This window comes from Juglans regia, chromosome 7 (assembly GCF_001411555.2).
Source record: "Juglans regia cultivar Chandler chromosome 7, Walnut 2.0, whole genome shotgun sequence".
Classification (NCBI taxonomy): domain Eukaryota; kingdom Viridiplantae; phylum Streptophyta; class Magnoliopsida; order Fagales; family Juglandaceae; genus Juglans; species Juglans regia.
The window spans coordinates 44,275,360-44,293,784 of NC_049907.1; the positions used below are offsets into that span (position 1 = coordinate 44,275,360).

General features: G+C 31.8%; 2 protein-coding genes and 1 long non-coding RNA gene across 3 annotated transcripts; all 3 read right to left on the reverse strand.

The window, feature by feature from the left end:
- Positions 1-1,123: 1,123 nt before the first annotated feature.
- LOC108982904 (jacalin-related lectin 19-like) lies at positions 1,124-3,105 on the reverse strand. The gene is made up of 3 exons (XM_018954389.2): positions 2,950-3,105; positions 2,394-2,621; positions 1,124-1,577 (listed from the first exon to the last, which is right to left on the reverse strand). The coding sequence occupies exons 1-3, from the start codon at positions 2,950-2,952 to the stop codon at positions 1,245-1,247; spliced, it is 564 nt and encodes a 187-aa protein (XP_018809934.1). The 5' UTR covers positions 2,953-3,105; the 3' UTR covers positions 1,124-1,244.
- Positions 3,106-3,486: 381 nt separating this feature from the next.
- Positions 3,487-7,389, reverse strand: LOC108982903 (putative F-box/FBD/LRR-repeat protein At1g66290). Its single transcript, XM_018954387.2, has 5 exons — positions 7,284-7,389; positions 7,119-7,194; positions 4,943-6,387; positions 4,678-4,851; positions 3,487-3,938 (listed from the first exon to the last, which is right to left on the reverse strand). Exons 3-5 carry the CDS (start codon positions 6,320-6,322, stop codon positions 3,687-3,689), a joined length of 1,806 nt encoding a protein of 601 aa, XP_018809932.1. The 5' UTR covers positions 6,323-6,387; positions 7,119-7,194; positions 7,284-7,389; the 3' UTR covers positions 3,487-3,686.
- A 2,805-nt stretch (positions 7,390-10,194) lies between these two features.
- Positions 10,195-13,706, reverse strand: LOC108982907. Its single transcript, XR_001994779.2, has 2 exons — positions 13,215-13,706; positions 10,195-10,510 (listed from the first exon to the last, which is right to left on the reverse strand). It is a non-coding gene; the product is annotated as an uncharacterized LOC108982907 (long non-coding RNA).
- Between the last annotated feature and the right edge of the window lie 4,719 nt (positions 13,707-18,425).

Below are 18,425 nucleotides of genomic sequence, written 5' to 3' on the forward strand. Positions count from 1 at the left end.
AATTCGAAGCATGGCGTTGAAGTGGAATAAAGGAATTAATAGCCATGATACATGGGCCCCATTGGTACTAAAGCACAACATGGTTGGCACACATGGCGTATGGTGATTGGATGCACTGATGCGGCTTTCTTGAGCTTGATCCTATATCACGGACTTGGGCTCGAATGTGAGACCGGTGGAACTCTGGGGCAGTCAGTCAGTCTCTCTCCTTCAGCCGTCAAGATTGATTCTCCAATTAATAATGGTCTTTGGAGTTTTGGTGAAATGAGGGTAAGATATTGGTGTACTCATCACATCAAGCAATATTGCACGCACTATCAGCGTTATGAGTAGTAGTGTATATTATCCACACGTATCATAGTCTTTTGCATGGATTCCCTTCTCTTTTCTTTTTTTTCTTTGACAAGGTCGGTAAGGTCGGTAATGTGGGCGTTATGACCAGCCAACCTAGGTCGATAGCTATTAATATGCATGTGACGACCTTGCCTAGCTATTAATATGATATTTGTATTATTTGAATGTGCAGTGTGTTTTTTTTCTTTTAAAAGGTGGATAAATCTGAAATTTATATAAAAAAAATTATATTTTTAATAGTGAGCCTCTATTTTTTTTTCAAATAGAATATGTAGAGACTGCACGTTCGAAGATTGTATATAATATTACTCTTAATTTATTTCGGTATTTGAGATTTTTTTTTTGTCATTTCTTGTTTTAGGATCAAAATATGTGTTTTGATCCCAATAGGAGAGTTCTACATAGGAGGAGGATTGGTGCACTAATGAATTGACATCCTCTAGAATTTTCGTTGTGATTTGAATTTTAAAATGTGAAAAAACATAGCAAATAAATTATTTTTCTGAAGCGCTTGCTTGCCCAGTTTGTCAAACTTCATTTTGGAATAATAGTAGTTTAATTTCACAGTTTATCTTAACTTATTTTATTTAATTATTATAATTTTATTTAAATTTAAATATAAAATAAAATAAATAATTTAATTTTTTTAATTTTTAAAATAAAAATAATATTAAAAAATATATTTTAATAATATTTTATTTAATTTTTTAATTTTAATATCAACTCATCTCATTTACTACAAACGAACCAAAGTTTCACAATTAATTAATGTATAAGCTGTAAGGAGGACTGAGAGTACTGACTCCGAGGAATACATAACATAAAGTTCAAAGCAGCAAATTTAAGGGCACCACTAGTGATCCTTTAATTAGTACTACTCGTGATAAGCTTTAGTTTTCGTCATCTTTGGGGGCCGAAGAACGAGTGCAAGTGAGGAGATGAAGGGCCTTGAGAACCCTTTGAAACAGTGGTGGAGTTTGGGCACGGGAAAGACGGAAGCCAATGGCGTCAAGGTACCAACCGCTCCGGCCATTGAAGCCGACGATCAATCCTCCATCCATTGGCAAAGTAAATGGGGTCCCATCTTCCACCCCAAATGGCCCAAAGGTTCTCTTGTTGCTTTTGAATGCCAGCGATTGGATCACTGAGCTCGTACCCGGCACCACTGGACAATAGTGCCCGCTCACACTCATCAGTCTCTCGTCTGGGTATTGGAGCTTAATCTGCATGCATGGAATCCATGCAAAAATAAAAAATATACTTATTCTATTCTAAAAATTGTTAGCTACTTTTGAAGTATTGATGATGCAATATTTACATCGCATCATAACATGATATTGTAATAGAAATGACATGATCGTGTGATAAAATAAAAATGAAATTACTCTAGATTTATCTAATAATTTCTCGTTATATATGACCTCAAAGTTTTTCTGATCACAGCCTAGCATTCATGTAAAATTCATGAAAAGCATGTAAAAGTATAATTATGGAAAAAGCAAGTCTTTAGATACTTTTATCTTCCGATTTGTGTATCTAATTAATTATTCTTATTCTTATTATTATTATTATGGAATAGAAAGAATTAATATTGTATACACGATCAATCAATTATTGAGCTGTTTCTCGTTTAGACACCAATTCTAAGAAGAATTCGAGTCAATCACAATATGAAGGCATATTTATTTACTAGTGGAGACGGCCATTTTAACTCACACCAATGTATTACTAATCTCCTAAAAAATGTTAAGGTCTGGTTCACTTTTACAAAACATCTCACTTCATTTCATTTTATCGTTATAATTTTTTTTAATTTTTATATAAAATAAAATAAATAATTTAATTTTTTTAAATTTTAAAATAAAATTAATATTAAAAAAATATATTCTAACAATATTTTATTTAACTTTTAATTTTTATCTCATCTCATCTCATCTCATCTCATCTGTAAAAATAAATGTGGCCTAAAATTATATTTTTCTTAAAAAAAAAAAAATGGTAGTCAGAATTGGAATAGGGCAAAGAATCAGGAAACTAACCTCCGTCGTTTTATTGCCTCCAACACCTCCGTGCTTTTCTGCTGTGAAAGGCTTACCATTCTTATCATAGACCACACAGATTGAATCGACGCAACGGTCGTAAACGAGCTTGATTTCTCTCACCCCATTGTAGGTCCCATCGTCCCAGCTGGTCCCACCATTTCCACCCCATGGTCCCATCGATATTAAGCTCTTCTTTTTCCCATTTGCACGCTCCCTCTCACTTTCCTATAAAACCAATTAACCCCTTTTTCATTGAAACGGTGAAACCTCAAGTCTTTAAATTATCTTCTTTAAAAAAAAAAAAACTCATTGAATTTTGATATTTTATTGTCTTTTAAAGATGGGTTTGCCCAAACTGTTTAGATTGAAAATTCATCTCATCTCATTATTATAATTTTTTAAAATTTTTACACAAAATATAATTTCAATCCTACCTTCTAACGACACAAAAAAAGAATTTTTTAAAGAGCCCTAAAACTCAAGGGAATAACAACTCATCCATAAAGAGCAAAACACGAGGAAAATTACAGGAAAAAAAAAAACACTTGCTTACCATAGAAATTGATATGACCGGGAACAAGGAACGAAGAGATGCTGATTGAGCTTAACACGAGCGAAGAAGTGCTACGGGAGAGGCTGTGGTTTCTGGGGGAGGACGATGCTAAGTAAAGATAAGGAGTGATAGATCTTAGCAGAATCTGATTCAATTCCCAGCACTCCAACAAAAGACTAGGAATTATGCTTTTGCTAGCTTGACATATATATATATATATATATATATTTTGGTTTCAAAGTTTATAATGCCAAAAGATCCCTTGCCTTAATTACTTGGACTTATTTGAAGTAAAATAATAATCTAAACAAAATTGCTCAAAACCCCCCTAATTTGCTCAACCTTCTGAAGATTCAGAATATCTTGCATGATCATAGCTAAATAAGCATTCATTTTAAATAAATATTTGGTTCATAAAAAGATCTCGTGAATCTTATATAATTTAATTCAGATTGTAAAGTTCGATCTTTTTACGAATATAAAAATTCTCTTGTTAAATTGCAATTTTTTGTCATTAGTTCACATGCTCACCAGAAAAACAAAATGAACATACACCACGATTTCAATGAGTTGAATTTAAAACATTGGTCTTCAGCTTCGTTTCGTACACCTTTTTCTACTCAAGTTCTAAAAAAAATAAGGCGACTTCACATTCCACCCCTTAATTATGGTGGGAGGAAATGCCACTTTGTTTAAAATAAAGTGAGTTTTGGCCTCCTAGGCTCCTACCATGTTCATCAAGATTTCCAAAACAATGCCAAAGTAGTTGTCTGGTACCGCACAGTTGGAGGTGAGTCTAGCCAAGTCTTTTTTCCGAGTGACTTCCGTTCAGAGCTCAACCAAGACATCCAGCTAGATGTCCTTCTTTTATTAGCAGGTCCTTCATACTTGACATCCTTCAGAAAGTGCCGCCAGCATCTATTACTTTGAGTGTTGTATGCGCAGCAGCTTGGATTCTTTTTTCTGTACTTCATCTTTTGATATACCAACTGCAAAAGAAAAGGAATGCAGTTACAATATGACCCCCCAAGAAGAGCCATTTTCTGAGTTTCTTCTTTCATAGTGCATGTTCAGTTAGGCAAAAGTTGTGACACGACATGCTCTGAGAAAAACAATATACACACCACACACAAGCTATTGGAGATCCAAAAAATTCATCATTAAGGAGACCAGACTAAGTACTGTATATAATTGAACGTTTTTATACGATTTTTTTATAATGTATATTATACTATATATCTAATACTAGAAAACATTATTAACATAAATCAAGAGACGAAAATTATTATCAATATATTTATGAATTTAAGAATACATGTGTACATTTACAGAAATAAAAAATAAATTGCAAATTGCAAATTACAAATAGAGCCTTCCTTCTTTAACCAAAAAAAGTATTAAAGATAACTCAAGGTAATATATTGGTTTTTCCTTCTAGAATTTTTTGGACCAAAATTTTAATTATTAAGAAAAATAATTTCTTATAAGATTTGGGGTTATATATTAAATTTTAAAAGAAGCCTGAATGATCATTATGATTTGTGTTATTAAGGGGGTTATTTTACTAATAACAAAGTTTGGGGGAGATTTTTTTTAAAACTCCTTTAAATTATAATATAAAATATTCTCTTGCTCCTTGCCGAGGTCGGGATGAGGGTGGGGCAGGGAGTCTTAAGCTTATGCATTTTTACGGTATCTAGAATGTGTTGTAACTGTAAGATATCATACCTTAGGCAAGCTGCTGTTGGAAGGCGACACTATTGATAGGGTCTCTGGGTGCCATGTCCTCAACAACTGATCTAATAGATCTTCAAAGCCCGTTGATGGTTTGACAATTTCAAGCTTGAGATCGCAAACTGGAGGAAGCAAGATTTCTCTCAATTCTTCATGAATAATGATATTCTGAATTGACAGTGGCAATCAGGAAATTTTTTGTCAGATTTAGTGAGTAAATAAATAATCATAATTTTCCATAAGTTAAAAGGAAAAAAACCTTTTTGCAGCGGACAACCAATTTTAATCCATTGGAGTGCTTGAGCTTTTTAAGAAATTGTCTCAATCTATCAAACCATAAAGCATCACTAATTCCAAGCTGGAATTCAAGGCTAGCTCTCTGTACTCCTACTCGTTCAAAAGATAGTTTGGCTTGCTTTAGGCACAAAGGATTTGAAAAGGAGAAGGGCATCTTATTACCCTTATATTCAAAAGAAAAAAGATTTGGAGTGTCTAGGTCAGTCCCCATCAGATTTGTGCATCCTCTCAAGACAAGTTGTTTAAGCTGTGTACTAGAAATCGTTATATTCTTCAATTGATTGCATTTGCTTAGCTCCAATTTTTCGAGTACAGGAAAACTAGCAAACCGATCTTGAAAAACTTCGTCTGTCATGTTGGCATCCTCCAACGTCAATCTTTTTAAAGATGCACAAGCAACCAAGTCAATTTCACAGTGTGTAGATTTACTCCCGCAATACCAAAATGTTAGAAGATTTGGAGCAGTAATTTCAACCTTTTCCGTTCCATGGAAATGGTGCATCTCAAACCTATCAAGTTTTAGAAGACCCGAAACCTGCAGATCTTTCAAACCTGTGCAGTGTATGAATCTCAAATCCTCAACCAAAGGGCAGCCAGAGATCAAATTCCTGATTGTCTGTTGATCAATGACGACTTGTCGCATATAAAGTTTTTGCAGATGTGGAAGCTTTAAATAACCACAAGATTTCAACTTACACCCATATAACCTTAATCCAGTTAATGTCTTTGCAGCAAAAACGGACCGGGGCAAAGTGTAATGTGTGTTTTTCTCAACAACAAAGTGGAGATCTAGCTCTTTCAGGTGGTTTTCGACTGCCAAATTAATCCATTGATCCATATGAAGGGCTAGTTCTAAATCATAAGAGGTAATACGTAGAACCAATTTACGTATACTTAGTTTTTGCTCAAGGTGTCTCTTCAGAGAATTGCCTACGAAGTCCTTAAAGTTCTCATTCCTCAAATCCAGATTTCCCTCTTCTTGAATCTTCTGTTGGTCAAATTTCAAAATGGAGAATGAAGTCCATAGCTCTCTCCACCTTTTGGACAAGATACTGGTTCGAGCTTGATCTTTTGTATTACGAAGGAGAGAGAGGATATAATGGATGATGTGATCAGGTAACTGGGTGATCAGATTCATGGATTCAACTCTTTGGTGCAGGTTGTTTAAATCTTTTCCACCATGCTTCCTTTTTGGGCCAACACTACCATCAACATTGTTGAAGCTAGTTCTCTTTCGCTTTCTTTGTACACTAGGTGCTTGTGAGACCACATTTATGTTGGTACTCTGATTGACAGCGATGGTTTCTTTTTTCTCTTTCCCAGCAGATAGATTCTTTCTCATACTTTTCTGAAGGACTCCAAGATCTTTCTTATCCACTTCCAGAATGTGCTTGCAGCGGTCTTATGCTAAATTAGAAAAATACAAAAACAAAACAAAACTTGTTACCTCCTAGTGAAAATAACATTCATGAAAAGAAGAAAAAAAGACAAATCAATTTCCATTAAAAAAATCCCCAATCTTTTTAAAAGAGAGGATTCCGTCTAAACAAACTAATATGATCACAACCCTGAACCTTGCAATTCACAGATTCACAATTATCACAGTAACATGGTTAGCCAATCATATAAACTAGAACTTATATAGAAAATCTTACTCAAGTTGCTACTCGGAACTTGGTTTCAGAAACAGATATTTGTATATCACTTTAGTTCCTAACCGTAATTAATGATAAATCTCAAATATTGACCCACTTGCCCAAATATTTCAAAGCAAATTTAAATACGTTATACTTTTACATGCTTCTGGCCCCTTAAATCAGATACAAAGCACTGGAAAAACACCAACCGTATTCAATAGCACCGCCCCCAAAGGGCGGACACAGCCCAGTCACCTTAATTTAATCGGATGCACCACCCGGCTACCCACCTAAGGGCGTGGACACAGCCCCGTATCCGCTCAGAGCGGACGGATTTTGACAACCGTATTCATCCGTTCCACCCGCCGCAAATAACATCCCAGATTTAAGATCACTCCGCCTCAAAATAAAACCAAGAATCGAACCCGGGAGAAAAAAATAGAAACCAAAACCAATAACAGGGTCTTCCCATTCTACTCGAAATAAATCTGAGGTACTAACCTTTCGAGATTTATAAACACGGGAGTATTTGCATGAATATCCGCAACAAGGCGTTCCTTTTCCACTCTAAATGAATCTGGAAGTGAGAAACCGAGAGAGTTCAAGAATTATAAAACGGAGGAAGAAACCGGAAAGTATAAACAGGAGAAGAACTGAAGAATGTACCTATCGAAGCCGTGGTGCGCAAGTATTCGGAAAAAGAAACCCTACCCGGCCAGAAATATTGGCCAGAAATAGGGAAATATTGGCGTAGAAAGAAATCTTGTAAAATTAATTTTATAAAATGGTGTTAATAAATAAGCGAATTCGGCACCTCACTTTAATGATATCAATTTCTAAATGTATTATTTATATTTTTAAGATCATTATATAGAAATAACATCTATTTGGTTTAACAACTCTTGCTGCGAGCGAGTTAGGTGCGAATAATAAGTTAAAATGAGATGAGTTGAGATGAAAGTTAAAAATTAAATAAAATATTATTTTTTAATATTATTATTATTTTAAAATTTAAAAAAATTAAATTATTTTTATGTGATAATTTAAAAAAATTTTAATGATGAGATTAGTGTAATTTTTTGTTAAATATTATAAGGTGATGAGAATTATTTAAAATTGATATTTAAATAATAGGATTTGATCTATAGGATTTAAATTTTAAATTAAATTATGTCATATAATCCCTTTATTAAATATATTGTTTGACTTATAAATAAATTAATCTCGTTAATTTTTCATTAAGAAGTCCAATTAAATAAAAACTATTACAGTCTAAAACGAACTTTTGTTGTCTTTATCATTCGACCACATGTATTCATACAATATTTAACTTCACAATTCTCGTGCAAACTTAATCACAAGAATAATTTATGTGGAGAGATAAAATATCATAGTTGGCCCAGGCCACCAAGCCACTACTAGAGACAAGAGGGAAAATAAAAAAAGATAATGATGGACATGAGAGCATCTAAGTGTCAGAAGGGTCAGACGGAAAACAGGAAAATAAGGAAAGTTGACACACGCAAAGGGGTCAGATTCAATCACTACAAACTGGCACACACAACAAGGAGATATATAAAAGGAAAAAGCTATTTTGCTGCCTCAGGTTACCGATTTAGGTGACTGCTTGGGAAAATTTTTTATTTTTTATTTTTACGTAGTGATTAAGAAAGTGATTTTAAGTATATTTATGTATTTTTCTTATTTTTTTTAAATATTTAAATATATTAAAAAATGTGAATAGAAGAATGAAAAAAAAAATTACAAAACCCACTATCGGTAACAATGAGCGGTGCTACTCAGGCGACAGAATAGCACCACTCTATATAAAAAGCCTTCAGCTAGGTGACAAAAGGACGCTCTCAACTTCAACTTCTTCCTCTTCTTCTTCAACCCTGGAAAAGAGCGCTCTAAAGGAATTTTCTTATCCAACAAATGAATCTCCAGTTTTCTTTGTACAGTAAGATATGAGGGACCACGAGTAATTATAAACAAATACATTATAGTGAAAACTATCCTCCCAAATCCCGTAGACGTAGGCCTAGTACCGAACTACATAAATATTTGTGTTCATCTCTTTTTACTTCCTCTACACTTATGTTCTATCTACTACCACGGATGTATTCATCATTCACCGTATAGTCGCACCAGAATACTATCGGGGGCTCTAAACAATAGCGATCAAGGCCTAGTCGACTCAGTGGGTTGAGAATGTCTCTTTTTCTTCTTCTAACCTGTTGTACAATTTTTTCAGCTCCAACAATTTTGTACTGAGAATCATTAAAAAAATAGTTGCAATAATATTTTTAAAAAAATAATGGCAAGGAAAGAAAAAACAATTTCAAATTGGTATGGAGAGCTATTCATCTCCAAAAAAAATCAATGCAAATATCACTAAAATATAAATATTTTTTAATTTTAAATATTTAAATTTTTATCTAATCATTACATAATTATTATCACTTATAATTTGATGCAAACTTCTAAACAAAATATAAAAAATCATACAACTTTTTTAAATTCTAAAGCATCCCCTTAATTTTTGGTCCAATTCCGCAACCTGAACTCAAAGAAAACCTTTTTTCCGTTAAAACGATGGAAAGTAGGCATGCATGATGCATCCTGGTCCAGATTGCCTCTGTTGCTCGCCTGAACAACATATCTATTCACTTTAGAGGAGAATGTCAAGAATATCACGTGTCAGAAGATATTTTCAGATTAGGAATGCATCAGCCACTATAAATTATACATTTCTATACCTTATACTTATAATTTTTTTTATTAAGATGTGAAAATATTTTTTATAGAGTCTAAGAATATTTTTCATAAAATATGAAATGTGGGGTGATGAATAGTAACCGATAAAAATAATTTTTCTTTTAAGATAGCGAAGCACATTTTCTTTTCAAATGATAAAATATCAAACTCCATCTTGAATTCATATATATATATATATAATATAATATAATGTATGATATACATGTTTTTTAAAATATTACGTATAATCGGGTCATAATGATTGATCGAGTTTGTCGGATCTAATTCAATTAGTACCATGTCATAATATAGCTAATATTATGTACAATCCTAATTTTATTAATTTTTATTGTGTTAAAGAGCCTGTTAAATATTGTCAGCCATAATATTGACTAGATTATATACTAATAATAACATATTTTAATATGTATAGAAAAAGAGAAATAGAATACTCGCAATTGAGAAGGAAACAATAATATTTTTTGCAACTAAAAAATACTGCCAAAAGCAATCTGTCACACGCTGAAAGATTTAGGGTTCATAAAGGGGGAAGAATGAAGGAGGTTGCGGGGAAGTGAAGAGATGAAATGATACGGCTTGATGTAGTAAGGAGTTGTGTTTGGAGTTTGGGCTGTCACGAGCTTGGTTTGGGTTAAAAAGTAGTGGTCTAGTTTGTAGTAGCAAGTCCAATGGGCTGGAGGCCCAATAGCTTATTTTTATTATGTTTTCTATTTACAATATTCAGTTAGAGGGTGAATGTTCTAGAATAGAATCTATTATGTTATTCCATGTGTCAGACCCTATTAGAGGGCCAACGTACTGTGCTGAAGGTTTATGTTGAATTTCAATCAAAGTTGTTATCCAATTCGCTCTTCTCTCTCTCTAACTTTCTAGAGATACTCCCTTCTAAAAAGCTCACTATTACAGTCATCCTTACATAGAAAATTCATAAAAATATATCACAGATTTGAGAGTGTAACAGTTGGTATCAGAGATTGATCCATAGTGACCATCGCTTGGTTCTATCTTCTTCTTCATCATTCGGTTCAAGAACAATGGCAGAAGGTACACGCCTTAATCAACTTCAGGATGGGTTATCTTCCTTGAAGAAATCCACTGACTCACAACTTAAGATCCTGGAAACAGAAATGCTGGCTTTAAAAAGGATATCGGATTCAGTTATGCAACAATTGGCTATTATCATTATTGAATTGCAGGAGAGGAATAACAACAACAACAACTCACATGGTGAATCTTCAACAGATAACCAAGGCCATCGGTTTGCACAAAGGGAGCTTGGACAAGAAAACCATCATCGACTGGTAAGGATTGATTTTCTTACTTTTCATGGTGAGAATCCAAGTGGTTAGTTGTATAAGACCAATCACTACTTTGCATATCACAACACTTTACCCCAACACAAGTTGAGGTTGGCTTTATTTCATATGGAGGGTCAAGCACTAGTGTGGTTCCAGGATTTAGAGGAATCAAGAACCATACTTGACTGGGAGGGGTTTAGCCGAGCCTTACTAGTAAGATTTGGTCCCTCATCTTATGATGATCCCATGAAATCTTTAACTACGTTGAAGCAAACTAGTTCAGTAAAAGAGTATAAATCAAATTTTGAAGGGTTGTCTAATAGGTTGAGAGGCCTATCAGAAGGGTACAAGCTCAATTACTTTTTAAGTGGACTGAGAGATGAGATAAGGTTGCCAATGCGCATGTTTAACCCCAAGAATTTATTGGCAGCCTATAGTTTGGCAAAAATTCAAGCGGAGAATGTGGAAGTATCTAAAAAAAATATCAAGGGTCAATATCACCCCCATGAACCTGGAATCCTGAAACACCCACCAAACATTTTCACAAACAATTCTCACCACCAATCCAAGGCCATTATACCAGTCCAAAAGATTAAGCCACAACAAATGAAAGATAAAAGGGACATGGGTTTCTGTTCTATTGTGATTCCAAGTGGAATCCTTGCCATAGGTGCCAACAGCCCAAGTTATTTTTAATTGAAGAGATTGAGAAAGAACCTACTGATTCTGTCAAAATAAAGGAAGTGGTTGAGGATGGTGAAGTGTTGGATACTAGGGTCGATATATCCTTGCATGCACTCATTGGATCCTTGAGACCCAAAACCATGAGGGTGAAAGGAAGGGTAGGAGGGCAGGAGGTCATTGTGTTGATAGACTCAGGAAGCACTCATAATTTTATTGACCATTTAGTAGTAAAAAGAGGGCAAATCCCAGTGATTGAAGATGAAAGGTTGAAGGTTAGGGTAGCAAATGGAGATCAGGTGAAAAGTGAAGGGAGATGTGCTGGGTTGAGGGTGCTGGGTTGAGGGTGAAGTTATATGGGACTATTTTTTATCATAGATGCCTTTGTTTTGGTGCTGGCAAATTGTGATATGGTGATGGAGGTGTAGTGGTTGCACGAATTGGGGTCCATTATGTGGAATTTCAAGGAACTATCCATGCAATTCTAGCATAATAATCAGTTGGTGGAGTTAAAAGGGTTGTGTCCAGCTAGGTGGATTGAGGAAGGGAATGTTAACAAGAATAAAAAACTGGGAAAAAAATGGCCTATTGTGGCTAATGGTGGAAGTTAAAAAAGACTCTAACCCTTCAGAAATACCTCCTATCATCAAAGTCTAAAATACTTACTAGAACAGAAGGTAAGGACCCCTATGCAACAGAAGTGGACCTCTAAGTTACTTGGCTATGATATGTTGGTGGAATATAAAAAGGGACCCGAGAACAAGGTTGCAGATGCCTTGTCCAAGAAGAGTGAAGAGGAAAATCAGAAAGATGAGGCTGTGTTAGCAGTCATTTCAGTGCCCACTTTAGAATGGATGGAAGAAATTAAGGGATGATACAACCAAGATCCTATGGTGCAGGAACTGTTTGAGAAGGCAAGGAGGGGAGAATTACCTTCAACTTATAGTATAAGGGATGGTTTTATGTTCTACAAAGACTAGTGGTGGTTGATGACAGAGAGTTCAAATAGAAGCTATTTACTGCACACAAGTGTTATATGGGGACATTCAGGGTTTGACAAAACCCTCCACAGGCTTAGAAGATACTTTTATTGGCAGAGAATGAAGGCTGAAGTGAAACAATTTATTTGTGATTGTGAGGTGTGCCAAAGTGTGAAAGCTGACCAAACAAGGCCTAGTGGGTTGTTTCAACCACTCTCCATCCCATCTTCACCTTGGACTAAAATTTCCATGGATTTCATTGAAAGTCAACTCCCTTCTCATGGATATAACAATTTGTGGGTTGTTGTGGATAGATTAACAAAGTACGGGCACTTCATTCCTATATCTCATCCCTATACTGCCAAGACCATAGTTCAACTGTTTGTTAAACATATATGGAAGTTGCATGGGCTACCTAACTCCATAGTTTCTGATAGGGATAAAACTTTTATTAGTACTTTTTGGCAGGAGTTTTTTAAGATCTAGGGTGTGCAATTGGCTTTCAGTACAACCTATCACCCACAGTTTGATGGGCAATTAGAAGTAGTGAATAAGTGTGTGGAGAATTTCTTAAGGTGTTTTTATAGGGACAGGCCTAGGGATTGGTCTCAGCGGGTTCCTCTGGCTGAGTAGTGGTACAACACAACTCATCACTATTCTACGAGGTTTACTCCCTTTCAAGCCTTGTATGGCTAACCCCCACCTAAATTGCTAAGCTATATACTAGGTGTTTCAAAAGTAGAGGTAGTTGATGATGTTTTACAGACAAGGGATTACATAATCGAAATACTCAAGCACAATATCCATAAAGCACAGAACATGATGAAGCATTACGCAGATTTAAAAAGAAAGGAACATACTTTACAAGTTGGAGATCAAGTTTATCTTCGGCTTCAGCCTTATCGCCAACTTACAATGGATCATCGAAGAAATGCAAAGTTAGCTCCAAGGTTTATAGACCTTACCCAGTAGTATAGAGGGTTGGCATGGTGGCTTACAAGATCCAATTACCTCCAACGACAACCATACACCCGGTGTTCCATATATCATGCTTGAAGAAAAGGTTGGGCCATTGAAACGTGCACTTGCCTACTTTGCCCCCCATAGACGCCGCTGGGGTCTTCAAACCAGAGCTTGAGCTAGTGTTGGCTCGTCGAGTCAGGAAGTTCAAGAACCAGCCTCTCACTGAGCTCTTGGTTCAATGGCATGGAAGGGTAAACATGGGAGCAGTTGAAGACCACCTTCCCACACCTTGTGGGCAAGGTGCTGTGAAGGGAGAGGCTTTGTCACACGCCGAAGGATTTAGGGTTCAGAAAGGGGAAAGAATTAAGGAGGTTGGGGGGAAGTGAAGAGATGAAATGATACCGGGACATGGGTTGGGTTGGGCTTCGATGTAGTAAGGAGTTGTGTTTGGAGTTTGAGATGTCACTAGCTTGGTTTGGGTTAATAAGTAATGGTCCAGTTTGTAGTAGCGAGTCCAATGGGCTGGAGGCCCAGTAGCTTATTTTTATTATGTTTTCTATTTACAGTATTGACAATATTCTGTTAGAGGGTGAATGTTCTAGAATATAATCTATTCTGTTATTCCATGTGTCAAACCTTATTAGAGGGCCAACATACTGTGCTGAAGGTTTATGCTGAATTTCAATCAAAGTTGTTATCCAATTCTCTTTTCTCTCTCTCTCTAACTTTATGGAGGTACTCTCCTCTAAGGAGCTCACAATTACAATCATCCTTACATAGAAAATTCATAAAAATGCATCATAGATTTGAGAGTGTAACACAATCATACTATTAGATGACAAAATTCATAACCGACGACTAGCATAAAAAATAGAAGTTATTCTCCTGTGTTAGACCATTAGTAGTGAACTAGGCATATTAAAAATTTAGTCAAGATTTGCCTAGTTTGCTTAAAATACATCCACATCAAGCTAGCCATATCTACAGTAATTTTAATTTTCACATTCTTGACTAACCAGCCCAAATCTCTAGCCAAATCATTTTTTCACATTAAAATATTATTCCCGGGAGAAGCCATCTTATTTCGCACGCACAACCATCTTAGCTATGCTTGTTGAAGATGAACTTAGACTATTGAATCCGGATGTAATATTCTGTGACAGGAAAATATTGGGGTTATGGAGAGGACGAAAAGAACAATGTTGGGTTTGTAAGTTTGCAGGAAAAAAGAAAAAAAAGACCGTTGTAAAGAAAAGGCCGTTAAAAAATTATATCCATTTAAATAATATGAACGTTAAAAAATTAATGTATACTTTTTTAATAACAAATAAATATTTCAATTACATTAGAATTAAAATAAATGAAAATATTAAAATAAATATTTTAATAGAATAGTGATATATTTAAAAAAAATTTTATTTGGTGTTATTGAAAAGTGGCTAGTTAAATTAGAAAAAATGAATTTTTTGATCAAATTTTGGCTAAAGAATGACTAGACCACTACTAATGCTCTTAGGTTATGTTTGGGTACCAAACATTCCTCACCACTTTTCAAGTATTTTCGTATTTTTGAAGATACTTCACATGCCAAACAACTTAAAATACTCTCAATGGGACCCACAAACCCACTTCAATCTCTACTCATAACTATTCACAAACATTCTATAATACTTATCACTATTATATATAAATAAAAAATAAAATCACTATAATATTTATCATTATTAAATATAAAAAAAAAATCATTATAATATATAAATAAAAAAAATCACTATAATATATAAATAAAAAATATTTATCACCATAATATATAAATAAAAATAAAATCACTATTATATATAAATAAAAAATAAAATCACTATAATATATAAATAAAAAATAAAATCACTATAATATATAAATAAAAAATATTTATCACTATAATATATAAATAAAAAATAAAATCACTATAATATATAAATAAAAAATATTTATCACTATTATATAAATAAAAAATAAAATCACTATAATATATAAATAAAAAATAAAATCACTATAATATATAAATAAAAAATATTTATCACTATTATATATAAATAAAAAATAAAATCGCTATAATATATAAATAAAAAATAAAATCACTATAATATATAAATAAAAATAAAATCACTATAATATATAAATAAAAAATAAAATCACTATAATATTTATCACTATAATATATAAATAAAAAATAAATCACTATAATATTTGTCACTATTAAATATAAATAAAAAATATTTATCACTATTATATATAAATAAAAAATAAAATCGCTATAATATATAAATAAAAAATAAAATCACTATAATATTTATCACTATTAAATATAAATAAAAAAATTATTATAATATATAAATAATAAAAAATCACTATAATATATAAATAAAAATATTTATCACTATTATATATAAATAAAAAATAAAATCTTTATAATATATAAATAAAAAATAAAATCACTATAATATATAAATAAAAAATAAAATCACTATAATATATAAATAAAAAATATTTATCACTATTATATATAAATAAAAAATAAAATCACTATAATATATAAATAAAAAATATTTATAACTATTATATATAAATAAAAAATAAAATCTCTATAATATATAAATAAAAAATAAAATCACTATAATATATAAATAAAAAATAAAATCACTATAATATTTATCACTATTAAATATAAATAAAAAATAAAATCATTATAATATATAAATAAAAAATAAAATCACTATAATATATAAATAAAAAATAAAATCACTATAATATATAAATAAAAAATAAATCACTATTATATATAAATAAAAAATAAAATCACTATAATATATAAATAAAAAATAAAATCGCTATAATATATAAATAAAAAATAAAATCACTATAATATATAAATAAAAAATAAAATCACTATAATATATAAATAAAAAATATTTATCACTATTATATATAAATAAAAAATAAAATCACTATAATATATAAATAAAATATATTTATAACTATTATATATAAATAAAAAATAAAATCTCTATAATATATAAATAAAAAATAAAATCACTATAATATATAAATAAAAAATAAAATCACTATAATATATAAATAAAAAATAAAATCACTATAAAATTTATCACTATTAAATATAAAAAAATCATTATAATATATAAATAAATAGAAATCACTATAATATATAAATAAAAAATAAAATCATTATAATATTTATCTCTATTATGTATAACTAAAAAATAAAATCACTAAAATATATAAATAAAAATAAAATCATTATAATATTTATCACTATTAATTATAAATAAAAAAATAAAATCATTATAATATATAAATAAAAAATAAAATCACTATAATATATAAATAAAAAATAAAATCATTATAATATTTATCTCTATTATATATAAATAAAAAATAAAATCACTAAAATATATAAATAAAAATAAAATCACTATTATATACTATAATATTTATCACTATTATATATAAATTAAAAATAAAATCACTATAATATATAAATAAATAATAACATTACTATAATATTTATCACTATTATATATATATATATATATATATATAAATAAAATCATTATAATATTTATCACTATTATATATAAATTAAAAATAAAATCATTATAATATTTATCATTATTATATATAAAAGTAAAATAAAATCACTATAATATTTATTAATATTAAAAAATCACTATAATAAAATCATTATAATATTTATTACTAAAAATAAAATTACTATAATATTTATGGGACTTACACATTTTTCAACTACCTACTTAAAAGTCAACAACTCAACATACTTCACACATCCAAACAACTTAAAATACTCTCAATGGGACTCACAAACTCACTCCAATCTCTACTCATAACTATTCACAAATATTCTCAACATTTCTCAACACTTCTCAACACCCAAACGTACTTAGTCATTAATTATAAAGAACATATTCAAAACAGACTTAGTGTGAATCTACATTTTACACCGCCCATAAAAAATGACATGTAGAAAATTCACGGTAGTGATCATAGGGGCTAGTTGAGGAAACATTTCCCCTATTCTGTCTCTATCTCTCTTCGGTATCTTCTCTCGAGTTCTATCTATCTCTCATCTCAAATGATCCCATTTCTTCATCGTCCATTTTGTGGTCACGAAGCCATCTCTCTCAGTAGACCCAGTCGCTCTCTCTCTCTTCTTAACCCAGTTTGTTGGAAACTTCTGATTTCATCGAGACTATGAAATATTTTTCAATGAGAAATTTCATTAACAACGGTTCAGTAAGGACCAAATAAAACGCACAATGATACACCTGAACTACTTTTTTATTATTGAATTTAACATGCACACGCCGAGATTTGAGCAAAAGTTGATTGGCAAAATCTAAAACCAAATTAAAACCCATTGAACAATAATTCTTACGCTAAAAAATACTTAACATTTAAGAAGTATCACCGACTCCTATATATAGTTTAACAAACAATCAAAATAAATATCCATGGTAACTTAACTAAGACCACATAAGGTCTAAATTCAACCAACAAATTCACCCACTCATCCTCTAAAATACACCCAATCAACTGCTTACATAGCAATAAATACACCAATGGAAGGGAGAGAGAGGGAGAGCACCTGAGGGGTGAGAAAGAGAGTTTTGGACTTGAGAGAGAGAACTGCGTGCGGTGGCTGCAGGTCGGTGGCTGCAACTTGAGGGGGGAGAGAGAGAGAGAGAGAGAAATGAGGGTGGTTATGGAGGTATAGGACTTCGTTCTACAAGCAAGTCTATTTTTCATTGAGAGGCAGTCTGAGTCGGATGCGATATGAATCTTGGGTGCGGTTTGGATAGTAAATTGAGATGAAAATTGAAATTGAATAAAATATTGTTAGAATATTATTTTTGTTTTGAGATTTGAAAAATTGAATTGTTTATTATATTTTGTGTGAAAATTTGAGAAAATTATAATAACTAAATGAGATGAGATGAAACACTTGTGTCCAATCAGAACCAATTTGACAACTCTAAATGAGATAGAGTCACATCAGTATTCTAACGTTGAGATAGAGTCACGTCAGTATT

Excerpts from the sequence above, each read along its gene's own strand:
- LOC108982904 (XM_018954389.2), bottom strand. Across the intron at positions 1,578-2,393 it reads GAGGCAATAAAACGACGGAG|ATTAAGCTCCAATACCCAGA; the intron begins GTTAGTTTCCTG and ends CCATGCATGCAG.
- LOC108982903 (XM_018954387.2), bottom strand. The coding sequence starts at position 6,322 with ATGAGAAAGAATCTATCTGCTGGGAAAGAGAAAAAAGAAACCATCGCT. Across the intron at positions 4,852-4,942 it reads TGGTTGTCCGCTGCAAAAAG|AATATCATTATTCATGAAGA; the intron begins GTTTTTTTCCTT and ends CTGTCAATTCAG. Across the intron at positions 3,939-4,677 it reads CCAACAGCAGCTTGCCTAAG|TTGGTATATCAAAAGATGAA; the intron begins GTATGATATCTT and ends TTTCTTTTGCAG.